This window comes from Culex pipiens, chromosome 3 (assembly GCF_016801865.2).
Source record: "Culex pipiens pallens isolate TS chromosome 3, TS_CPP_V2, whole genome shotgun sequence".
Lineage (NCBI taxonomy): Eukaryota > Metazoa > Arthropoda > Insecta > Diptera > Culicidae > Culex > Culex pipiens.
The window spans coordinates 7550464-7577890 of NC_068939.1; the positions used below are offsets into that span (position 1 = coordinate 7550464).

At 34.1% G+C, this 27427-nt stretch overlaps 1 protein-coding gene across 1 annotated transcript; it reads right to left on the minus strand.

Annotated features, from left to right (window-relative positions):
* Nucleotides 1-16: 16 nt before the first annotated feature.
* LOC120426984 (cytosolic non-specific dipeptidase-like) lies at nucleotides 17-27345 on the minus strand. The gene is made up of 4 exons (XM_039591803.2): nucleotides 27185-27345; nucleotides 26886-27120; nucleotides 373-1491; nucleotides 17-127 (listed from the first exon to the last, which is right to left on the minus strand). Exons 1-4 carry the CDS (start codon nucleotides 27223-27225, stop codon nucleotides 80-82), a joined length of 1443 nt encoding a protein of 480 aa, XP_039447737.1. The 5' UTR covers nucleotides 27226-27345; the 3' UTR covers nucleotides 17-79.
* Nucleotides 27346-27427: the final 82 nt, after the last annotated feature.

Sequence of the window (27427 nt, forward strand, 5' to 3'; positions counted from 1 at the left end):
ATGACTTCCGGTGAGGGTTGTTTAGAACAATAGGTGATGTGTATTTCGTGATGGTTATACCGCACAGCAGGTTATTCTTTCAGTTGATCTTGGACACTTCGTACAGGTAGGCTCCCAGCAGTTTGGTCTGTCAAATGAAAATGTTATTAATAATTAAGGAACCTTCAAAATGTAAAGGAAGTATTAAACTACGGCAAACAAACAAACAAACTCGCAAACAACTTTTCAAGGTACAAATTGACAGTATGGCAGTTTGCCTGCTCTGCTCAGCCTGCAGCCTGGCTTTGTTTGCGAGTTTGGCAAACTGTCAAACATAAAAAAGTGCGAATTTGTTTGTTTGCCATAGTCTAATAGCTCCTTAAGTCAACTTACCCCCTCGATGTAATTGCGAACGTCAATCTTCTCGTTCTGCGAGTGAGCTCCGTCGTCCGAGGCGCCCATCGGCAGCAGCAGCACGTTCTTGCCCGTGGTCTGCTGCAGCGTCAACGTTACCGGAATGGAACCGCCCTCGCGCGTCATGTCCGGGTCGACTTTGTAAACGTGCTTGGTCGCATCGCGGGCCGCCTGGTAATGCGGATGATTCGGATCCTCCGTCCAGGGCTTTCCTCCGTGGGCCATTCGTACGGCGAAGCTGTTCGGCGAGCCACGTTCCGCCCACTTGGCCGTGAGGTAATCGCTCACGTACTTCTCAATCAGTTCCGGCGTCTGGTCGGGCACGATTCGAATCGAGAACTTGCCGATGACCTTCTTCGGAATGACCGTTTTCTGCCCAGGTTCATAGAACGCACCCTCAATACCGTGAATGGACAGACTCGGTTGACGCCAACGGTGCATCAGGATCTTCGTTTTGTCCTCCTTGTGCTGCAGCTGGGTCGCCCCCAACTGATCCCGATAGCTATCCACGTCAAAGTCAATCGCGTCGTACATCTCCTGCTCATTCGGCAACAACGGAGCGACCTCCTTGTACACGTTCGGAATCAAGATCTTGCCCTCCTTATCCGCCAGCGTCCCCAGCAGATAAACCAAATCGTTCATGGCCTCATAAACAGTCCCTCCAAACACGCCACTGTGCAGATCCTTCCCAGCGCATCCAACCTGCACGTCAAAGTAGCAAATTCCCCGCAGTCCATACGTAATACAAGGCTTGTCCGTCCCCAGCCAGTAATTGTCCGAAATGCACACGTAATCCACTCCCGACAAGAAGTCATCCTTCCGCTTGAACAGCAACTCGTCCAGCCCCTCACTCCCGCTCTCCTCCATGCCTTCAAAAACAAACTTCAGATTCACCGGCACCGGCTCCCCAATCGCCTGGAACGCCTCGATGGCGTGGATCCACCCCAGTACCGGGCCCTTGTCGTCGCTGGCACCGCGCCCGTACAGCTTGCCGTCGCGCTCGGTCAGCACAAACGGCTCCGAGTCCCAGCCGTCCTCGAGCAGGGCCGGTTGGACGTCCAGATGGCCGTACAGGACGACGGTTTTCTTGGTGGGGTCCTGCAATTTTGTTTCATAATAGAGAATTAGATATGGTTTATTTGAACAATCGATAAGAATTGTTAGCTCAAGAGAGCAAGCTTTAGTTTCAAGTTCAACAGAAAGCAGAAGTACATTCACATAGCAGAAGCCTGATAAGATAAGAACGCATGCCGTTGAGATAATCCATTGTTTTGAAATGCACTCAATTGGTTTTATGGGGACGGCCGCATTCTTGAATGTAAAATAGAAATTAACCAATCCAAATATTGAGTATTTGCAAGCTGTTTGTTACATTATCACAACTAAAAGAAGGGATAAAACTTTAAAAAATCGTGTCTTTAGACAGTCGAATCACATTTTTTACAAAGAACTTTGTCCTTTAAGCTCATATCTGTGGTGTCACAATTTGCACCATTTAAAGAATTTGCGTCTCACGTACCAACTCCGGAAAAAAACTGCAACCCACCAAGTTTTTTTTTTTTAAATTTATTTTAAGCCAACGTTGTTCTTTGTCATTCTGGTCATGTATGTAACATAACTAACTTAACCTTTTGTTAACTACTTTTCGGTTACTGAAGGAGGTATTAGACTATGGCAAACAAACTCACACTTTTTTGTGCATGAAAGTTTGCCAAACTCGCAAACTTGTTTGCGGCAAACTAACAAACAAAGCCAAAGGTTTGCAGGCTGACGTTTCTGCAAAAAAAAGCAGGAAAATAAACAAACTGTCAAAAAGTTTTTTTTTGTTTGTGAGTTTGTTTGTTTGTCGCAGTCAGGCCCGTGATACTGACGTAGCTTGCTGAAGCCGCCACCAAATGTTTGGTGGCGCTGTTTCGGGAATAACATTTCAGAGGGTCACAAATCAAAATATAATAAGTCTTATTTTTTTTTTTTTGAAAATAATCCTGTAGCTGCTCAGAATGATTCTTTTCATTAAAATAAACCAAAAATGCCGCCAACAACAATAACGTCATGACTCATCTTGTTTTATCAATTATTTGGGTATAAGTTCGCATTATAAATGTCAAAAATGGGTTATTTGATGAATTCTAACATCAACTTTCATTTAAAGTTTGTTTGAACGCTGTAGTTAATGTCAAAACAATTAAACAAAATAAAATTATAAGATTACCAAAAATGCGAAACATTTCACGTGAAATATTTCATAGGCGTTCGAAGCACCGGGAAGGCAAAGCAGAAATTTATGGTTTAGATTTCCTTAAATTCTAGCAAATTTTTATATAAAATATTGATTGTTTTGATGTTAACAGCTTATTTGAGACCTAAAGAATGCCATTCACTTACATTTCCGTCCAAATTTGGCGGTTCATAAGCAAAAACGAGTGTCCGGAATTCGAAGCAAAAGTGTCCGGGTTTCGAATCAGCTTTTATCAGTGTCCGGGATTCGAAGCACAACAAGTCATTTTAATTTTCAAATTCTGATGAAAAATTGTTAGAAAAGACATATTTTGCATGCATTCTCTTAAAACTGACTGTTAATACTATATCCTGATGATATTTCTTCATTTCCAACTTATTACATGATTTTTTGTCAGCTATAACAAAAATGATATGCTACTATGTGTCCGGATTTCGAATCATGACGTTATATGTTTAGCATCAGGTCTCAGTCAAAGCTTCCCAGCAGGTGTCTTTTTCAAATCCTCTGAAATGTCTTCCGCAAATTCTTATTTGGCCAATGAACTTACAGATCATCATAATGTTAATTTAAATCTAAAATTTGAGGCGGTTAAACCAATATGTGAGCTCAACCCGAGGCTCAACCATGTTGTTGGGAAACCTTAAGAGCGAGTCCACGAACAGGGCATAGCCCATTGTTAGGGACGTTGAGGTGCTCACCAATCTGCCTGAAATTCAGGGGTTGTTTGAACTTATATAACTAACATCTGGGCTAAATATGAGCACTATGAAGCATCCCAATTGTTCAAATCTAACGGAAGTTATAAGCATCTCAGTTAAAAAAAAATGCAATTTTCGACATTTCGACCTGGAGCTCATTGTAAGAACTAAAAAGTTGATTTTCATCCATTTATGCCAGGTGGGAAAAGTTATCCCGGAGATGGTTATCCCGGGAATAATTTATAGCGCTATGGCGGCCATCTTTATGGCATGCAGGATAACTTGTCATGGTTATCCCAGGAACAATTTTTAAGAGAGATTCCAAAACTTAAAAAACGAACAATTAACATTACCTGGACATGTTTCTTGGCAAAATTTATTGCCCTACATTCCTGGAGTATGAAAATTTGGATGTGAATGAAAAAAAATCCAGAAATATTTGAACTTCAAATATTTTAATTCAAAAATTCAATAAATTTGAAAATCCTTCTAGGATGGGACTCTGGGTCATTTCCTGGACATGTATTTAGGCAAAACATGTTGCCCTACATTCCTGGAGCATAAAAAAACAACTTGGCATGAGGCCATGTGGAGGAAAAAAATTCCAGAAATATTTGAACTTCAAATATTTTAATTCAAAAATTCAATAAATTAGAAAATCCTTCTAGGATGGGACTCTGGGTCATTTCCTGGGCATGTATTTAGGCAAAACTTGTTGCCCTATATTCCTGGAGCATAAAAATACAACTTGGCATGAGGCCATGTGGAGGAAAAAAATTCCAGAAATATTTGAACTTCAAATATTTTAATTCAAAAATTCAATAAATTAGAAAATCCTTCTAGGATGGGACTCTGGGTCATTTCCTGGGCATGTATTTAGGCAAAACTTGTTGCCCTATATTCCTGGAGCATAAAAATACAACTTGGCATAAGGCCATGTGGATGAAAAAAATTCCAGAAATATTTAAACATTAGTTATTTTAATTCAAATATTTGATAAATTCAAAAATCCTTCTAGGATGGGACTCTGAGTCATTTCCTGGACATGTATTTAGGCAAAACTTGTTGCCCTATATTCCTGGAGCATAAAAATACAACTTGGCATGAGGCCATGTGGAGGAAAAAAATTCCAGAAATATTTAAACATTAGTTATTTTAATTCAAATATTTGATAAATTTAAAAATCCTTCTAGGATGGGACTCTGAGTCATTTCCTGGACATGTATTTAGGCAAAACATGTTGCCCTACATTCCTGGAGCATAAAAAAATAACTTGGCATGAGGCCATGTGGAGGAAAAAAATTTCAGAAATATTTGAACTTCAAATATTTTAATTCAAAAATTCAATAAATTAGAAAATCCTTCTAGGATGGGACTCTGGGTCATTTCCTGGGCATGTATTTAGGCAAAACTTGTTGCCCTATATTCCTTGAGCATAAAAATACAACTTGGCATAAGGCCATGTGGATGAAAAAAATTCCAGAAATATTTAAACATTAGTTATTTTAATTCAAAAATTCAATAAATTAGAAAATCCTTCTAGGATGGGACTCTGGGTCATTTCCTGGACATGTATTTAGGCAAAACTTGTTGCCCTACATTCCTGGAGCATAAAAATACAACTTGGCATAAGGCCATGTGGATGAAAAAAATTCCAGAAATATTTAAACATTAGTTATTTTAATTCAAATATTTGATAAATTTAAAAATCCTTCTAGGATGGGACTCTGAGTCATTTCCTGGACATGTATTTAGGCAAAACATGTTGCCCTACATTCCTGGAGCATAAAAAAATAACTTGGCATGAGGCCATGTGGAGGAAAAAAATTCCAGAAATATTTGAACTTCAAATATTTTAATTCAAAAATTCAATAAATTTGAAAATCCTTCTAGGATGGGACTCTGAGTCATTTCCTGGACATGTATCTTGGCAAAACTTGTTGCTCTACATTCCTGGAGCATAAAAATACAACTTGGCATAAGGCCATGTGGATGAAAAAAATTCCAGAAATATTTAAACATTAGTTATTTTAATTCAAAAATTCAATAAATTAGAAAATCCTTCTAGGATGGGACTCTGGGTCATTTCCTGGACATGTATTTAGGCAAAACTTGTTGCCCTACATTCCTGGAGCATAAAAATACAACTTGGCATAAGGCCATGTGGATGAAAAAAATTCCAGAAATATTTAAACATTAGTTATTTTAATTCAAATATTTGATAAATTCAAAAATCCTTCTAGGATGGGACTCTGAGTCATTTCCTGGACATGTATTTAGGCAAAACTTGTTGCCCTATATTCCTGGAGCATAAAAATACAACTTGGCATGAGGCCATGTGGAGGAAAAAAATTTCAGAAATATTTGAACTTCAAATATTTTAATTCAAAAATTCAATAAATTTGAAAATCCTTCTAGGATGGGACTCTGGGTCATTTCCTGGGCATGTATTTAGGCAAAACTTGTTGCCCTATATTCCTGGAGCATAAAAATACAACTTGGCATAAGGCCATGTGGATGAAAAAAATTCCAGAAATATTTAAACATTAGTTCCCGAGCATGGGTAAATAACAAGGGAAATGCGTAATAATACCTTTCTCTGGTATCAATACCAAATTTTGGTATTCCTGGACCCTTAAAAATTTGTCTTAAGGATTATGCAAGAGCAAAATGTGGTGTCATACCAATTTAAGGTATTGTTTTGATATTGCAAAATTGCAGAATTTGTCAATGGTCGAACACCACATTTTTGTATTATTTTGGTATTAAAGTGTTTTACCAAATTCCTCTGAAACTATGGGAAAATTTTGACCAATTTTGACAAAATAATTAATTTTGCGCTAAAATGATTTCTCAAAGCGAATGCTTTCATTGAAAACCGGAAATTTCAAACTTGATTTTAAACATTTTTGATATACCCCCTACAGAAATGACTTGAAATTGTGGAAAATTTTCTAAGTCAGGATGGCACATTTTGGTATTATTTTGGTATTAAAGTGTTTTATCAAATTCCTCTCAAACTATGGGAAAATTTTGACCAATTTTGACAAAATAATTAATTTTGCGCTAAAACGAGGTCTCAAAGCGAATGCTTTCATTGAAAACCGGAAATTTCAAACTTGATTTTAAAAATTTTTGATATACCCCCTACAGAAATGACTTGAAATTGTGGAAAATTTTCTAAGTCAGGATGGCACATTTTGGTATTATTTTGGTATTAAGGTGTTTTATCAATTTCCTCTGAAACTATGGGAAAAATTTGACCAATTTTGACAAAATAATTAATTTTGCGCTAAAATGATGTCTCAAAGCGAATGCTTTCATTGAAAACCGGAAATTTCAAACTTGATTTTAAACATTTTTGATATACCCCCTACAGAAATGACTTAAAATTGTGGAAAATTTTCTAAGTCAGGATGGCACATTTTGGTATTATTTTAGTATTAAAGTGTTTTATCAAATTCCTCTGAAACTATGGGAAAATTTTGACCAATTTTGACAAAATAATTAATTTTGCGCTAAAATGATGTCCCAAAGCGAATGCTTTCATTGAAAACCGGAAATTTCAAACTTGATTTTAAACATTTTTGATATACCCCCTACAGAAATGACTTAAAATTGTGGAAAATTTTCTAAGTCAGGATGGCACATTTTGGTATTATTTTGGTATTAAGGTGTTTTATCAATTTCCTCTGAAACTATGGGAAAATGTTGACCAATTTTGACAAAATAATTAATTTTGCGCTAAAATGATGTCTAAAAGCGAATGCTTTCATTGAAAACCGAAATTTAAAACTTGATTTTAAACATTTTTGATATACCCCCTACAGAAATGACTTGAAATTGTGGAAAATTTTCTAAGTCAGGATGGCACATTTTGGTATTATTTTGGTATTAAAGTGTTTTATCAAATTCCTCTCAAACTATGGGAAAATTTTGACCAATTTTGACAAAATAATTAATTTTGCGCTAAAACGAGGTCTCAAAGCGAATGCTTTCATTGAAAACCGGAAATTTCAAACTTGATTTTAAAAATTTTTGATATACCCCCTACAGAAATGACTTGAAATTGTGGAAAATTTTCTAAGTCAGGATGGCACATTTTGGTATTATTTTGGTATTAAGGTGTTTTATCAATTTCCTCTGAAACTATGGGAAAAATTTGACCAATTTTGACAAAATAATTAATTTTGCGCTAAAATGATGTCTCAAAGCGAATGCTTTCATTGAAAACCGGAAATTTCAAACTTGATTTTAAACATTTTTGATATACCCCCTACAGAAATGACTTGACATTGTGGAAAAATTTCTAAGTCAGGATGCCACATTTTGGTATTATTTTGGTATTGAAAGGTTTCATCAATTTTCTCTGAAACTATGGATTTTTTTTAAATTTTTGACGAGATAATTAATTTTGCGCTAACTTGACTTGAAACCCAAAAATGTTAAAACTGATTTAAATTTTTTTTTGTGATATACCCACTAATATTTTTTTCAAAAACGTTAAAATTTTTCTAAGTTGGGATAACCAAATACTTTGAAAAACGAGTCAATCAACAGATCATTGAATTTTGGTGAATTTCAATCCAGTTTCATTTTAATAATACTTATTTTTCAATCTTGTTATTTTTCAGAAGCTACAGCCGTTCATCAATGACAAATGCATTCGGTGTGGTGAAGAATATCACTAAAAACAACATGGAATCATCAGGTGAGTAGATTTGGTTGTTGCATAAGGATCATTTACGTTTTTTTCACTAACTGCAACTGCTGCACTAAAAATGGTATGAAAATACCAAATTTTGGTATTACTTGTGCATATACCAACGACCAAAATGTGCCCTTGGTTGCCCAGTAATAGATGGTAAAATACCATGAAATCAAACCAATATCATGTTTGTGGAAGACCACAGGAATACCAAAATATGATTTTCCAAGGGCGCGGGAATACCTAAAATTAAAACCATGACAATACCAAGTTTTGGTATTCAAGCAATGTTCAAAAATCCAGAAGACCTCAACTTGGTATTGAAATGATTTTATTTTGTGGTATTATTTTACCTTTGGAATAACATGGTATGGTATTGTTGTGCCCTTCCACATACAAGCTTTTGGTATGATTTCATGGTATTTTACCATCTATTACTGGGCAACCAAGGGCACATTTTGGTCGCTGTTATTTGCCCAAGTAATACCAAAATTTGGTATTCCCGTGTTATTTACCCCTGCTCGGGTTATTTTAATTCAAATATTTGATAAATTCAAAAATCCTTCTAGGATGGGACTCTGAGTCATTTCCTGGACATGTATCTAGGCAAAACTTGTTGCCCTATATTCCTTGAGCATAAAAATACAACTTGGCATGAGGCCATGTGGAGGAAAAAAATTTCAGAAATACTGAACTTCAAATATTTTAATTCAAAAATTCAATAAATTTGAAAATCCTTCTAGGATGGGACTCTGGGTCATTTCCTGGGCATGTATTTAGGCAAAAAATGTTGCCCTATATTCCTGGAGCATAAAAATACAACTTGGCATGAGGCCATGTGGATGAAAAAAATTCCAGAAATATTTAAACATTAGTTATTTTAATTCAAATATTTGATAAATTCAAAAATCCTTCTAGGATGGGACTCTGAGTCATTTCCTGGACATGTATTTAGGCAAAACTTGTTGCCCTATATTCCTGGAGCATAAAAATACAACTTGGCATGAGGCCATGTGGAGGAAAAAACTTCAAATATTTTAATTCAAAAATTCAATAATATTGAAAATCCTTCTAGGATGGGACTCTGGGTCATTTCCTGGGCATGTATTTAGGTAAAACTTGTTGCCCTATATTCCTTAAGCATAAAAATACTCCATGTGCCCAACAGACAGATGGCATCAGCTGCGGAATTTTCGCATTAAATTTTGCTGAAAAGATTGCAACTGGATCTGCTTTATTCACAGGACGCGTGAATGTCGACGTGAAGCGAGCGGAATACGTGCGTTCCGTGATCAAAGATTGCAAGCAACGCGAAATATGCAGCTTTTGCGGTCTTGAAATCGACGCACAACGCTGTCAAACATGCCGTTTAAGGACGTGCATTAAGTGCGCTAAAACTGCAGGCACGTGTCGTCTGCGCTGCAGCTAAGCAGGATTGAAAGTGTGTTTTTTTTTTATCATGATTCGAATCAATTATTCTTACGATATGTTTAGACAAGTGTTCATCACGCAGTTAAAGGAAATGTTGAATTCACATAGTTTAAGATCTTTTATACAAATATCACATAAGTTTGTACCTGAAAACATAGATCGAAAAAGGATAAAAGATTCCAGACAAATCAAACCCGTGGTTCTTATTCCAATCCAATCAAACCTTAACGCAGACATTTTTTTGAAGGGATCCCGGAGAAAGCCTTAGGTTAGATGACGTCTAACTTTCTTCTTGTCATTTATTAACATTTATAGTACACCATTGCATTAGAATCGTTACATCACACTGCCGCTTTAATCGGGTCTGTCCCATATTTAAAAACAGCAAGCCGAGAAAAGCGCATGTCAAATTTGTCCCGCCCATAAGGCTACGTGTTAAAACTTCACGAAAAAGTGATTTTTTTCCGGTCTTCTAGAACAAAGTAGGTACCAAATTTGATATGTTTTTCTGGTAGTTTACATGATTGCTAAATACATGTCCAGGAAGTGACTCAGAGTCCCATCCTAGAAGGATTTTTAAATTTATTAAATATTTGAATTAAAATAACTAATGTTTAAATATTTCTGGAATTTTTTTCATCCACATGGCCTTATGCCAAGTTGTATTTTTATGCTCCAGGAATATAGGGCAACAAGTTTTGCCTAAATACATGTCCAGGAAGTGACCCAGAGTCCCATCCTAGAAGGATTTTCAAATTTATTGAATTTTTGAATTAAAATATTTGAAGTTCAGTATTTCTGAAATTTTTTTCCTCCACATGGCCTCATGCCAAGTTGTATTTTTATGCTCAAGGAATATAGGGCAACAAGTTTTGCCTAAATACATGCCCAGGAAATGACCCAGAGTCCCATCCTAGAAGGATTTCAAATTTATTGAATTTTTGAATTAAAATATTTGAAGTACAAATATTTCTGAATTTTTTTTCCTCCACATGGCCTCATGCCAAGTTGTATTTTTATGCTCAAGGAATATAGGGCAACATTTTTTGCCTAAATACATGTCCAGGAAATGACCCAGAGTCCCATCCTAGAAGGATTTTCAAATTTATTGAATTTTTGAATTAAAATATTTGAAGTTCAGTATTTCTGAAATTTTTTTCCTCCACATGGCCTCATGCCAAGTTGTATTTTTATGCTCAAGGAATATAGGGCAACAAGTTTTGCCTAAATACATGCCCAGGAAATGACCCAGAGTCCCATCCTAGAAGGATTTCAAATTTATTGAATTTTTGAATTAAAATATTTGAAGTACAAATATTTCTGAATTTTTTTTCCTCCACATGGCCTCATGCCAAGTTGTATTTTTATGCTCAAGGAATATAGGGCAACATTTTTTGCCTAAATACATGTCCAGGAAATGACCCAGAGTCCCATCCTAGAAGGATTTTCAAATTTATTGAATTTTTGAATTAAAATATTTGAAGTTCAGTATTTCTGAAATTTTTTTCCTCCACATGGCCTCATGCCAAGTTGTATTTTTATGCTCAAGGAATATAGGGCAACAAGTTTTGCCTAAATACATGCCCAGGAAATGACCCAGAGTCCCATCCTAGAAGGATTTCAAATTTATTGAATTTTTGAATTAAAATATTTGAAGTTCAAATATTTCTGAAATTTTTTTCCTCCACATGGCCTCATGCCAAGTTGTATTTTTATGCTCAAGGAATATAGGGCAACATTTTTTGCCTAAATACATGTCCAGGAAATGACCCAGAGTCCCATCCTAGAAGGATTTTCAAATTTATTGAATTTTTGAATTAAAATATTTGAAGTTCAGTATTTCTGAAATTTTTTTCCTCCACATGGCCTCATGCCAAGTTGTATTTTTATGCTCAAGGAATATAGGGCAACAAGTTTTGCCTAAATACATGCCCAGGAAATGACCCAGAGTCCCATCCTAGAAGGATTTTCAAATTTGTTGAATTTTTGAATTAAAATATTTGAAGTTCAAATATTTCTGAAATTTTTTTCCTCCACATGGCCTCATGCCAAGTTGTATTTTTATGCTCAAGGAATATAGGGCAACAAGTTTTGCCTAAATACATGCCCAGGAAATGACCCAGAGTCCCATCCTAGAAGGATTTCAAATTTATTGAATTTTTGAATTAAAATATTTGAAGTACAAATATTTCTGAATTTTTTTTCCTCCACATGGCCTCATGCCAAGTTGTATTTTTATGCTCAAGGAATATAGGGCAACATTTTTTGCCTAAATACATGTCCAGGAAATGACCCAGAGTCCCATCCTAGAAGGATTTTCAAATTTATTGAATTTTTGAATTAAAATATTTGAAGTTCAGTATTTCTGAAATTTTTTTCCTCCACATGGCCTCATGCCAAGTTGTATTTTTATGCTCAAGGAATATAGGGCAACAAGTTTTGCCTAAATACATGCCCAGGAAATGACCCAGAGTCCCATCCTAGAAGGATTTCAAATTTATTGAATTTTTGAATTAAAATATTTGAAGTACAAATATTTCTGAATTTTTTTTCCTCCACATGGCCTCATGCCAAGTTGTATTTTTATGCTCAAGGAATATAGGGCAACATTTTTTGCCTAAATACATGTCCAGGAAATGACCCAGAGTCCCATCCTAGAAGGATTTTCAAATTTATTGAATTTTTGAATTAAAATATTTGAAGTTCAGTATTTCTGAAATTTTTTTCCTCCACATGGCCTCATGCCAAGTTGTATTTTTATGCTCAAGGAATATAGGGCAACAAGTTTTGCCTAAATACATGCCCAGGAAATGACCCAGAGTCCCATCCTAGAAGGATTTCAAATTTATTGAATTTTTGAATTAAAATATTTGAAGTTCAAATATTTCTGAAATTTTTTTCCTCCACATGGCCTCATGCCAAGTTGTATTTTTATGCTCCAGGAATATAGGGCAACATTTTTTGCCTAAATACATGTCCAGGAAATGACCCAGAGTCCCATCCTAGAAGGATTTTCAAATTTATTGAATTTTTGAATTAAAATATTTGAAGTTCAGTATTTCTGAAATTTTTTTCCTCCACATGGCCTCATGCCAAGTTGTATTTTTATGCTCAAGGAATATAGGGCAACAAGTTTTGCCTAAATACATGCCCAGGAAATGACCCAGAGTCCCATCCTAGAAGGATTTTCAAATTTGTTGAATTTTTGAATTAAAATATTTGAAGTTCAAATATTTCTGAAATTTTTTTCCTCCACATGGCCTCATGCCAAGTTGTATTTTTATGCTCAAGGAATATAGGGCAACAAGTTTTGCCTAAATACATGCCCAGGAAATGACCCAGAGTCCCATCCTAGAAGGATTTCAAATTTATTGAATTTTTGAATTAAAATATTTGAAGTACAAATATTTCTGAATTTTTTTTCCTCCACATGGCCTCATGCCAAGTTGTATTTTTATGCTCAAGGAATATAGGGCAACATTTTTTGCCTAAATACATGTCCAGGAAATGACCCAGAGTCCCATCCTAGAAGGATATTCAAATTTATTGAATTTTTGAATTAAAATATTTGAAGTTCAGTATTTCTGAAATTTTTTTCCTCCACATGGCCTCATGCCAAGTTGTATTTTTATGCTCAAGGAATATAGGGCAACAAGTTTTGCCTAAATACATGCCCAGGAAATGACCCAGAGTCCCATCCTAGAAGGATTTCAAATTTATTGAATTTTTGAATTAAAATATTTGAAGTTCAAATATTTCTGAAATTTTTTTCCTCCACATGGCCTCATGCCAAGTTGTATTTTTATGCTCAAGGAATATAGGGCAACATTTTTTGCCTAAATACATGTCCAGGAAATGACCCAGAGTCCCATCCTAGAAGGATTTTCAAATTTATTGAATTTTTGAATTAAAATATTTGAAGTTCAGTATTTCTGAAATTTTTTTCCTCCACATGGCCTCATGCCAAGTTGTATTTTTATGCTCAAGGAATATAGGGCAACATTTTTTGCCTAAATACATGCCCAGGAAATGACCCAGAGTCCCATCCTAGAAGGATTTTCAAATTTATTGAATTTTTGAATTAAAATATTTGAAGTTCAGTATTTCTGAAATTTTTTTCCTCCACATGGCCTCATGCCAAGTTGTATTTTTATGCTCAAGGAATATAGGGCAACAAGTTTTGCCTAAATACATGCCCAGGAAATGACCCAGAGTCCCATCCTAGAAGGATTTCAAATTTATTGAATTTTTGAATTAAAATATTTGAAGTACAAATATTTCTGAATTTTTTTTCCTCCACATGGCCTCATGCCAAGTTGTATTTTTATGCTCAAGGAATATAGGGCAACATTTTTTGCCTAAATACATGCCCAGGAAATGACCCAGAGTCCCATCCTAGAAGGATTTCAAATTTATTGAATTTTTGAATTAAAATATTTGAAGTACAAATATTTCTGAATTTTTTTTCCTCCACATGGCCTCATGCCAAGTTGTATTTTTATGCTCAAGGAATATAGGGCAACATTTTTTGCCTAAATACATGTCCAGGAAATGACCCAGAGTCCCATCCTAGAAGGATTTTCAAATTTATTGAATTTTTGAATTAAAATATTTGAAGTTCAGTATTTCTGAAATTTTTTTCCTCCACATGGCCTCATGCCAAGTTGTATTTTTATGCTCAAGGAATATAGGGCAACATTTTTTGCCTAAATACATGCCCAGGAAATGACCCAGAGTCCCATCCTAGAAGGATTTTCAAATTTATTGAATTTTTGAATTAAAATATTTGAAGTTCAGTATTTCTGAAATTTTTTTCCTCCACATGGCCTCATGCCAAGTTGTATTTTTATGCTCAAGGAATATAGGGCAACATTTTTTGCCTAAATACATGCCCAGGAAATGACCCAGAGTCCCATCCTAGAAGGATTTTCAAATTTATTGAATTTTTGAATTAAAATATTTGAAGTTCAAATATTTCTGAAATTTTTTTCCTCCACATGGCCTCATGCCAAGTTGTATTTTTATGCTCAAGGAATATAGGGCAACAAGTTTTGCCTAAATACATGCCCAGGAAATGACCCAGAGTCCCATCCTAGAAGGATTTCAAATTTATTGAATTTTTGAATTAAAATATTTGAAGTTCAAATATTTCTGAAATTTTTTTCCTCCACATGGCCTCATGCCAAGTTGTATTTTTATGCTCAAGGAATATAGGGCAACAAGTTTTGCCTAAATACATGCCCAGGAAATGACCCAGAGTCCCATCCTAGAAGGATTTCAAATTTATTGAATTTTTGAATTAAAATATTTGAAGTACAAATATTTCTGAATTTTTTTTCCTCCACATGGCCTCATGCCAAGTTGTATTTTTATGCTCAAGGAATATAGGGCAACATTTTTTGTCTAAATACATGTCCAGGAAATGACCCAGAGTCCCATCCTAGAAGGATTTTCAAATTTATTGAATTTTTGAATTAAAATATTTGAAGTTCAGTATTTCTGAAATTTTTTTCCTCCACATGGCCTCATGCCAAGTTGTATTTTTATGCTCAAGGAATATAGGGCAACAAGTTTTGCCTAAATACATGCCCAGGAAATGACCCAGAGTCCCATCCTAGAAGGATTTTCAAATTTATTGAATTTTTGAATTAAAATATTTGAAGTTCAGTATTTCTGAATTTTTTTTCCTCCACATGGCCTCATGCCAAGTTGTATTTTTATGCTCAAGGAATATAGGGCAACAAGTTTTGCCTAAATACATGCCCAGGAAATGACCCAGAGTCCCATCCTAGAAGGATTTTTAAATTTATCAAATATTTGAATTAAAATAACTAATGTTTAAATATTTCTGGAATTTTTTTCCTCCACATGGCCTCATGCCAAGTTGTATTTTTATGCTCAAGGAATATAGGGCAACAAGTTTTGCCTAAATACATGCCCAGGAAATGACCCAGAGTCCCATCCTAGAAGGATTTTCAAATTTATTGAATTTTTGAATTAAAATATTTGAAGTTCAGTATTTCTGAAATTTTTTTCCTCCACATGGCCTCATGCCAAGTTGTATTTTTATGCTCAAGGAATATAGGGCAACAAGTTTTGCCTAAATACATGCCCAGGAAATGACCCAGAGTCCCATCCTAGAAGGATTTTCAAATTTATTGAATTTTTGAATTAAAATATTTGAAGTTCAAATATTTCTGAAATTTTTTTCCTCCACATGGCCTCATGCCAAGTTATTTTTTTATGCTCCAGGAATGTAGGGCAACATGTTTTGCCTAAATACATGTCCAGGAAATGACTCAGAGTCCCATCCTAGAAGGATTTTTAAATTTATCAAATATTTGAATTAAAATAACTAATGTTTAAATATTTCTGGATTTTTTTTCATCCACATGGCCTTATGCCAAGTTGTATTTTTATGCTCCAGGAATGTAGGGCAACAAGTTTTGCCTAAATACATGTCCAGGAAATGACCCAGAGTCCCATCCTAGAAGGATTTTCAAATTTATTGAATTTTTGAATTAAAATATTTGAAGTTCAGTATTTCTGAAATTTTTTTCCTCCACATGGCCTCATGCCAAGTTGTATTTTTATGCTCAAGGAATATAGGGCAACAAGTTTTGCCTAAATACATGCCCAGGAAATGACCCAGAGTCCCATCCTAGAAGGATTTTCAAATTTATTGAATTTTTGAATTAAAATATTTGAAGTTCAAATATTTCTGAAATTTTTTTCCTCCACATGGCCTCATGCCAAGTTGTATTTTTATGCTCAAGGAATATAGGGCAACAAGTTTTGCCTAAATACATGCCCAGGAAATGACCCAGAGTCCTATCCTAGAAGGATTTTTAAATTTATTAAATATTTGAATTAAAATAACCAATGTTTAAATATTTCTGGAATTTTTTTCATCCACATGGCCTTATGCCAAGTTGTATTTTTATGCTTTAGGAATATAGGGCAACAAGTTTTGCCTAAATACATGCCCAGGAAATGACCCAGAGTCCCATCCTAGAAGGATTTTCAAATTTATTGAATTTTTGAATTAAAATATTTGAAGTTCAAATATTTCTGAAATTTTTTTCCTCCACATGGCCTCATGCCAAGTTATTTTTTTATGCTCCAGGAATGTAGGGCAACATGTTTTGCCTAAATACATGTCCAGGAAATGACTCAGAGTCCCATCCTAGAAGGATTTTTAAATTTATCAAATATTTGAATTAAAATAACTAATGTTTAAATATTTCTGGAATTTTTTTCATCCACATGGCCTTATGCCAAGTTGTATTTTTATGCTCCAGGAATGTAGGGCAACAAGTTTTGCCTAAATACATGTCCAGGAAATGACCCAGAGTCCCATCCTAGAAGGATTTTCAAATTTATTGAATTTTTGAATTAAAATATTTGAAGTTCAGTATTTCTGAAATTTTTTTCCTCCACATGGCCTCATGCCAAGTTGTATTTTTATGCTCAAGGAATATAGGGCAACAAGTTTTGCCTAAATACATGCCCAGGAAATGACCCAGAGTCCCATCCTAGAAGGATTTTCAAATTTATTGAATTTTTGAATTAAAATATTTGAAGTTCAGTATTTCTGAATTTTTTTTCCTCCACATGGCCTCATGCCAAGTTGTATTTTTATGCTCAAGGAATATAGGGCAACAAGTTTTGCCTAAATACATGTCCAGGAAATGACCCAGAGTCCTATCCTAGAAGGATTTTTAAATTTATTAAATATTTGAATTAAAATAACTAATGTTTAAATATTTCTGGAATTTTTTTCATCCACATGGCCTTATGCCAAGTTGTATTTTTATGCTCCAGGAATATAGGGCAACAAGTTTTGCCTAAATACATGCCCAGGAAATGACCCAGAGTCCCATCCTAGAAGGATTTTCAAATTTATTGAATTTTTGAATTAAAATATTTGAAGTTCAGTATTTCTGAATTTTTTTTCCTCCACATGGCCTCATGCCAAGTTGTATTTTTATGCTCCAGGAATATAGGGCAACAAGTTTTGCCTAAATACATGTCCAGGAAATGACCCAGAGTCCCATCCTAGAAGGATTTTCAAATTTATTGAATTTTTGAATTAAAATATTTGAAGTTCAAATATTTCTGAAATTTTTTTCCTCCACATGGCCTCATGCCAAGTTGTATTTTTATGCTCAAGGAATATAGGGCAACAAGTTTAGCCTAAATACATGCCCAGGAAATGACCCAGAGTCCCATCCTAGAAGGATTTTCAAATTTGTTGAATTTTTGAATTAAAATATTTGAAGTTCAAATATTTCTGAAATTTTTTTCCTCCACATGGCCTCATGCCAAGTTGTATTTTTATGCTCAAGGAATATAGGGCAACAAGTTTTGCCTAAATACATGCCCAGGAAATGACCCAGAGTCCCATCCTAGAAGGATTTCAAATTTATTGAATTTTTGAATTAAAATATTTGAAGTTCAAATATTTCTGAAATTTTTTTCCTCCACATGGCCTCATGCCAAGTTGTATTTTTATGCTCAAGGAATATAGGGCAACAAGTTTTGCCTAAATACATGCCCAGGAAATGACCCAGAGTCCCATCCTAGAAGGATTTCAAATTTATTGAATTTTTGAATTAAAATATTTGAAGTACAAATATTTCTGAATTTTTTTTCCTCCACATGGCCTCATGCCAAGTTGTATTTTTATGCTCAAGGAATATAGGGCAACATTTTTTGCCTAAATACATGTCCAGGAAATGACCCAGAGTCCCATCCTAGAAGGATTTTCAAATTTATTGAATTTTTGAATTAAAATATTTGAAGTTCAGTATTTCTGAAATTTTTTTCCTCCACATGGCCTCATGCCAAGTTGTATTTTTATGCTCAAGGAATATAGGGCAACAAGTTTTGCCTAAATACATGCCCAGGAAATGACCCAGAGTCCCATCCTAGAAGGATTTCAAATTTATTGAATTTTTGAATTAAAATATTTGAAGTTCAAATATTTCTGAAATTTTTTTCCTCCACATGGCCTCATGCCAAGTTGTATTTTTATGCTCAAGGAATATAGGGCAACAAGTTTTGCCTAAATACATGCCCAGGAAATGACCCAGAGTCCCATCCTAGAAGGATTTCAAATTTATTGAATTTTTGAATTAAAATATTTGAAGTACAAATATTTCTGAATTTTTTTTCCTCCACATGGCCTCATGCCAAGTTGTATTTTTATGCTCAAGGAATATAGGGCAACATTTTTTGCCTAAATACATGTCCAGGAAATGACCCAGAGTCCCATCCTAGAAGGATTTTCAAATTTATTGAATTTTTGAATTAAAATATTTGAAGTTCAGTATTTCTGAAATTTTTTTCCTCCACATGGCCTCATGCCAAGTTGTATTTTTATGCTCAAGGAATATAGGGCAACAAGTTTTGCCTAAATACATGCCCAGGAAATGACCCAGAGTCCCATCCTAGAAGGATTTTCAAATTTATTGAATTTTTGAATTAAAATATTTGAAGTTCAAATATTTCTGAAATTTTTTTCCTCCACATGGCCTCATGCCAAGTTGTATTTTTATGCTCAAGGAATATAGGGCAACAAGTTTTGCCTAAATACATGCCCAGGAAATGACCCAGAGTCCCATCCTAGAAGGATTTTCAAATTTATTGAATTTTTGAATTAAAATATTTGAAGTTCAAATATTTCTGAAATTTTTTTCCTCCACATGGCCTCATGCCAAGTTGTATTTTTATGCTCAAGGAATATAGGGCAACAAGTTTTGCCTAAATACATGTCCAGGAAATGACCCAGAGTCCCATCCTAGAAGGATTTCAAATTTATTGAATTTTTGAATTAAAATATTTGAAGTTCAAATATTTCTGGAATTTTTTTCATTCACATCCAAATTTTCATACTCCAGGAATGTAGGGCAATAAATTTTGCCAAGAAACATGTCCAGGTAATGTTAATTGTTCGTTTTTTAAGTTTTGGAATCTTTCTTAAAAATTGTTCCTGGGATAACCATGACAAGTTATCCTGCATGCCATAAAGATGGCCGCCATAGCGCTATAAATTATTCCCGGGATAACCATCTCCGGGATAACTTTTCCCACCTATTTATGCCTACTCTTTAAAAATTAAAGTAAAAAAAATAAGAATCTACTCTTGTCGGTTGACATTTCGTATTGTTGGATATGAACCTAGTTTCCAATAAATGTGAATCGGTGATTTCTTTAAATTTTAGTTTAGTAAAGAGTATAAATGGATAAATATAAACATTTTAAAACATGTTGTTCTGAAATTGGCAAGAACTCGAATTTGATAAATCCATCTCCAAAAAATGGGATATCTGAGCAAAAGCTTCCACCTGAAACAATTCATCGTAACATTAAGTTTAAAGCTAGATAACACTCAAATCATCATGCATTGAAAGCCCAATCGTGGTTTTTGCTACCATATTGTGGAGTTGAATTGAGGCACACACAGAAAACCAATAAAGAAAAGATAAACATGATTTAGTATTCACTACCATACAGTTTCGAGGAAGCATGGTACATTTTACCACATTTGCGTTTAAAAGAAAGCATGTTTTTGAGTCAAACAAACCAATTTCTATGGTACCCCGTGGTTTGAATGTGTTGGTGAATTTTCGACAAGAAAGCCTTCTATGAACAGCTGTTTTTAGACATAAAAGTTCAAATTTAGAAACTAATTTTGTTGTTTTGTGTCTATTCTAACTGAAACCAATAAAAAAATATTCAAATATTGTGCAAAAACATTGCTAAAATCACTTCTCAATTCACCCCATGTGTCTCGATTTGCCTCGGATAATGGTACACATTTAATTTCATTTTAACTAACGAAACAAAAATAAAGAAAAAAAAAATTATTTTCGTCCTTTCGATTTTGCGCCCTTGTCGTCATGTTACTCCCCATAATTTTGACACTAGACACCAAAACTTTGGTACTTTTTAGGCTTCAGTGACATTGTATGCAGATGACAGCCGAAGCATCCCCGTCTTATACATCCTTGAGCTTAAAAAATGAGCTGGGAAAAACTACTATTATAATTAGCCAGTCGAATTTTGAAGTATTTGGTCCAATTTTAAAACAAGCCTTGTGTTAAAAAAAATTATATCATTTCCAAAAATACAAAAAAATCTTTAAAAAATGAAAATGTGCGATTGCTTTTAAACATATTTTTCAACATAACAACAATTTTAGCTTTTCTAAAATTTCATAATTTGTGTGTGTTTTTTGCTGTATTTTACATAGAAAAAAATCTTTTTGTTTTGAAATGTCTCCAAAAACTTGCTCCGACTGACACAAAAAAAGAAGAAAATGAAAAGCACCCCGGCATTTTTTCGAAAGTCTGAAAAAAAATCTTTTTTGACTTTGTAAATCGGACTGATAGTTGCTAAGGTTACAGTTCTTAAAGTATAAATTATGTAAAAAAATGAGTTTATCTTATAGTCATCTAGTCATCTACCTTTATTTTTTTAAATGGCGATGTCTCGAAAACTTTTGATTTGATTTTCAATGTCAAACAAATATTTTTTTTTCTGCTTTCCATCAAAAATAATTTAGAGATTTACCTTGACATTTGAAAATGTTTAAAATAAGTATTTTTAGCCATTAAAAAGGTTACAATTGATAAAAAATGTGTTGAAAAGAGCAGAAGTTTAATTTTTGACATTGAAAATCGAAAGTCAAAAAAAGCAGCAAATTTCCCAGCTTTTCGAAAATATTTTTGGAAGAGGTGCTTTTCCTTGATGCAGTATTTTTCAGTTGAAAAAACTGAACAATTTTTGAGAAAAAATGACCTAATATGTCTATATAACTTGAAATTGGTGCTTTTTATTGAAGTAATTTTCAATTGGAAAATTTGATTTTGCATAATGATTTTTGATGTTTTGTTTGAAAGTATTTAGGATTTTTTTTTCAAAAATCACAAGAAAAATCAAATTAATCAAATCAATGAAATTCAAAAATACTTATTTCGGGAATTACCTTTTCAGTGATAAAAAGTCAAATAAAAAAAATGGGAAAAGTTTTTCTGATGTACACATATTTTTTCCTCAGAGTTTCTTTTTTCCCTCAGATACCTAATCATAATCGACAACTTTGCCGAAGGCACCAAATCGATAAAAATATTCCTTCTCAAGATACAGATTTTCGATCAGGGTGGCCACTCAAATCTCATTTTCGAATTCCCAACTTTTCTAGAACTTGGAACTCTAGAAAAGGGAAATGGGAAAAACTTTAAAATAACTAAACCTAAAATTTCATCATTAATTTTTTTTCTGGAAACGCCTGAAGACAGCTTTATTCCTTAAAAAATTAAAATATCGAAGAGCAAAAAATTATGTTTGTTTTGTAAAAAAGGACATGTTTGTTTTGGTACCTCTTTAATTGTGTGCATTGATATTTAACTTTATAAATCCATGTGGATTTATTGATTTGTCAGCACTTTGATGTTTTCAATTTTGATCGAAAAAAAAATCATAAAAACTCATGCTTTATCTCTTACTTTTGTGTTTTTTTAAGAATGTAGTCTAGACATATTTAAGGTAGACAAATCCAGCGAAAGCTCAACGCTGCTTTTTGATGGTGAGAGATTTGACAGCTCCCATACTAAATGTCTCGATATTCATACTTTTTGTTAATTTTCTTTTAAAGTAAAATACTTAACATATGAAAACTATATATTTTTGGTGCACACAAATTCCTGCTGAATCGAATGGTGTACTTATTTCGATTGCTAATTTTTCGAACATTTTTTATTTTAATATCATTCTAGACACATTTTGTACACCTAATCAATCAATACTTTTATCATAAATTTTATTGCTTAAAAATTGAGTTTTCCTGAGCTTCCATATTCATGGAAGCTGTCATTTCTAACACCATTGGTCACCTAGCGGCCATTTCAAACTGGATTCGTCTATGGTCTAAATTAATTTTTATCAATTTCATTTTTTTCATATTTTGAAAAAGCAAAAAAGTTCTTCAATTGTATTTCATTAAACACGAGAAACGTTTGGATTTCATTTGATAGGTAGTCATGTTTTTCTGATAAATCAAAATCAACCTCTATCGGACGGGCCAACATGAGCGGCTCACATGAGCTTGTAGGCCAATTGTGAAAAAAGCTCACTTAAAAAAATAGTTTACGTTATTTCAGTTGTAAATATACATTTATCAGCTGATTTTTTAAGTTTAAGGTTTTCTTCATCATTTAAATAAAAAAAATCCAACAGTTTTGTTCAAAAATGCTCCAATCAATTGAACATCATTTGATTCAAAATTCAAGTCAACAAAACCAATATTCATAGATTGAAATAACCAAAGAAAACTTACATTTATTGTTTTGTGCTTAAAACGAATTGATCAAATTTTTTAAAAATTGTTAAAATTATTCAAAAGGAAGAAAATGATTTTCCAAAGAGTATGCTTGGGATTCCAGACTTTTCTCGACTTTTTGACAAAAATCACGAAATCCACCTTATTCCCGATTTCCTGACGCAAGTGGCCACCCTGCAAAGCCCTTTCTGTTAACCAGCCCGCATAATTGTATGGAGCCCTGAATGGAAAAAGCTAATGATGAAAAATGGCTTCTTGTAACATAGAAAAATTTCATCCAATTGAAAAAAACAAATAAAAAATCTTGATTTTTTTTTAAATTCTATAGAATTATTTCGTGGGTCCACGACCTAATACTGTCAAAAAGGTAAATATTATGATTAGATTACTAGACGAAAACACAGAAAAAAATCAATTCCCGAAATCGTGAATATTGTTCATGAATGAAAGAACCACGAAGGAACTTATTGATGAGTATTGTGCATTTCTGGAGTTTCCAGTTTTTGCTTTTTGGGTGTTTTGAAACTGCCTTGAGTCAGGGGTATTAAAAAACCCCCAAAAGCAAAAACTGAAGATTTGGTTTATTGGACATAAAAAAGTTTTTTTAACTTTTACTTCTAATTTTCTATATTACAAAAAAAAAAGACTTCAGTACATACAAGTTTTCATATTCTGAGAGGTTTTGTTTCAATAAACTCGTTAATCAAGTAATTTCAGAGGATTATCGTAGATTGGAAGATTCGTGTATCGATGATGGTAATGTATGAAAAAGTTTTCATGTTTATTTTAAATTTTATAAACCAATAAAATGTACAAGATTCACTTCCACATCACCATTTTATCAAAAATGATTAAAACGCATTTTTCTGCCCACTTTCTTCGCGGCTCTTAAATGCACCCACTCAATGGGAGCGTTCTTTTATTACGTAACGCAAAATTTTGGATTTTTGACCCCCCTCCCCCCCCTTTGTAACAAATCGTAACAGATGAGCCATCCCCCCTACCCCCCCTGTAACGCGTAACGCAAGGTCTTTTTGCAAATTTTTATGAGTGCTTAAATGAAAATTTTGCGTTACGTAACAGAATTTTTCAGCACACCCCCCCCCTCCCCAAATTTTCGTAACATTTCGTAACAGACACCGACACCCCCTCCCCCCCTAACTGCGTTACGTAATAAAAGAACGCTCCCGTCAAGCAGACAAGCCAAACAAACACATGCGACAAAAGTGCAAGCCAAAATTTCGCGCGAACGCGAGTTCACTGAACCCGCAACTTAAAATGACGCCCCAAAGAGACACGATCGAGACTCGGACGAATGGTGGGTGGCATATCGCAGTCCAAACAAAACTGCGTCCAAGCGCAGCTGTAAATTGTGTTGAATCATTAGGTCTATTCCCGTACTGCAGAATTCTGCAATTCTGCACAAAAACGGCAGCAGAGCGTTTCCGTACTTTTCTGCAACAAAAGTAACTTTTCTCTCAGGTAGAACTTCTGCAGTGAGAGAGGTAGAAGTTGCAGCAAAACCGTTCCCGTACTTTTCTGCAAGCTCTCTCTTCTCTTTCTTGTTGAAAAGTTACTGCAATTTGGTGTGATGGACGTTGAGTACACGCTTACGTAAAATTTGCAAGTTGGGTGAAATCATCAATTTAATTATTAGTTGCAATAAACTTTATGTTTTATTGACTAAATTGAAGTAGTCTTTTTGAAGGGAAGTTTGTATATTTTGAATTAATGGATTTTTGGGGTAGTTTTTTTAATGTCTGTTTTTATTGAAATGGGTTTCAGGCTGAACTACATTATGATATAGCGATTTTTTTAGTGTTAATATTTTAACCTGACAAAAAAAGATAACTAAAGTCAGTATTACAGCACGGCTAATACCTCAACAAAAAAAAATATTATAATAACAGATTGTTTTAAAAATCTTTTAAAGACACATTTCTTTTGTGTTTAATAATTTCAAATAAATATTTGTTTAGAAATAATTTTTGATCTTCAATTGTTTGTGAAAAGACTAAATATGTGTGTTTAAATAATAGGTAAATTTAATTGGCAAATAATACATTGTACCTTTAACGGTGCTACCAATTCGTATTCTTATATGAACCAAAAAAATTTGATGTAGTTTTGTCGAATTCTTCTATTTTAAGAAATTTAAATTCTAAAATTCGGAAATTTTTAAATGCCGCCATCTTGAATCATAAAAAGTACAATTTTTATTGGAGTCATATTTTAGGTTAGAAGCTCAGATTAGAGGTTTTAGAGGTTGGAAATTTTGACAAGTTCTTCGGAAAATAGAGTACTATCTGTTTCTATTTTTTTAATATCTGAATTTTAAAATTTTTGATTCACAGAATTTTAAAACATTACTTATTTTTGAAATTTTTTAGCAGCTTTATTTTTTTTATTGTAGCTTTTGAATTTTTGGTGTTCTGGACTCTGAAATATTCAAGCTTTTGATTTTTTTATTCAGAATTTCAAAATATAAGAATTTTTAAGTTTAGGAACTTTTAAGTTTATTTTGAATTTTTAAAATTATGATTTTTTTGATATTTTGAACATTTTGATATATCTATGATTTTTTTGATATTTTGAACATTTTGATATATTTTATTTTTAATTATTTGTATTTTTCAAGCTTTGAACGAGGCTTTGAATTTGTGTTTTATTTATTTTTTTCTGATATAAATATTTGCATTTTTAAATTTCTCAAATATCAGAATTTTTTTAAGTTTCTCAATTTGAAAATATAAGTTTTTTTTGTAAATATTTTTAATCATGAATTTCTAAATGTCTAGATTTCTAAATTTATGAGTTTGTGATTCACTTATTTTTTTTAAATTTGTCAATTTCGCTGCGTCACCGTTGTTCTTCCATGTGACATCCATTTATAATTTATTTATGTTTTCCTGAATAATATTTCAAACATTTTGCTATTAAAACGTGTATTTATGGTACCTTTGTTTGTCATTTTTTAATTATTTTTGTAAAACGTACCTGCAACCCTCACTATTTTTTACCTAATGTAAAAGTTTTGAATCATTTTTAATGTATAATTTCTACCTAAGCATAATTAATTTCTAGTTACCTAATAAATGGTGCATGCTTTTAAATAAAATATAAAGTTGAATAAAAAAATAATGCCCCCGTTCTAGAGGCAAACTCCTTTCAATTACTATTTTTCTCAATCCCCTCGTCAATCCCTCTATTTTAATTTTTTGAAATCATTAAATAACTTTAATACCCAATTTGAGTAAATCCACTCAACTGTGTACAATATTGCAGAAAAAGTACTGGAACGCGCTACCCAGGCAAAATTTTTGCTGCTTCTCTCCTTGCAGAACTTCTGCAAAAGAGAGAGATGAAGAGAGCGAGTTGAAAAGTACGGGAACGTGCTGCAAAAAAGTGACTTATGCGGGTTGCAGAATTCTGCAGAAGCTGCAGAAATTCTGCAATTCTGCAAGTACGGGAATAGACCTATTGTTCAAAGAAAATGATTTGTTGTCCACTTTGCATAAGCTATCAGCTGATTAAAAGTGCAAACAAAAGAAGGGACAAAGTGTCGTATTTCCAAAACTTGCTCGTTGTGTCCAATTGAAATTTGATCAATTCGACACAAAAACCTTGCACTTGAACGAAGTTATGCTGGTCGTACACTTTGTTACACACAAGTCGGTAGTAAGTGCGCATCAAATTGCAAGCCCCCGGTCGTAAACAGACTGAATGACTCAATGAATGAACAATGTCTGACTTTCTCATATTTCTATACCAACGTGACTTAAGCCGCAGACTTTATTTTGTTCCAAGAAGTGCGGTTGTGATAACGTCAAAATATGCGGTTTTCATGGTCCATTAACCATTTGCCACAGATACAGATAAGTAGGCCTTGAATTTGCGATAGTGACCATTCGAAACTTTAAAAGTACTCCAAAGGGTTGCTACGATTCACTTGCTCCCATTGTATCTGATGAGTCCATAATCCACTCGAATCGCATTTCAATAGCCCAATCAATCAAAGTATGCCATGTCGGAATAATCCCCCCTCGAAAAAAATGATAACAAACTTACATTGCCGAGCGTTCCCAGGATGACGTTGGGCAGATCGATGACACGGCCGTCCGGCAGCGTCTGCTTGCCGACGTCCGCCAGCTCGATGGTTGCGCCCAGGGTGCGTAGCCGGTCCGCGACCCAGTTGACCATGCGGAAGATCTCCGGCCGGGACTCGGGCCAGGCGGACACCGACTTGATGGCCACCGTCTCCGCCAGGGCCGCGATGTATTTGGCCTTGTTGGCGTCGATGTGGCTGCCCGGGGGAAAGAACTAGTTTAATTTGGGGGAATAATTTTCAAAGAGAGGAGTTAAATTACCTGAAGAGGGTCTTCAGAACTGTTGGAAGTTCGCTGGCCATTTTGAACACTTTTATCACAAAAACAATTGATAAGTCTGAGCGGACTGGAAGTTGGTAAATGCAACACGAGATAAAGGCAGGTCCACTTATGGGCACGGTCCGTTGATGACTGACCGGTTCGGGACGACTGGCTGTGACAGTGACATACAAAGACGACCGCAATGAGAGGAGTGGGCCGGATTTTGGGGATAGAGAAAATAAA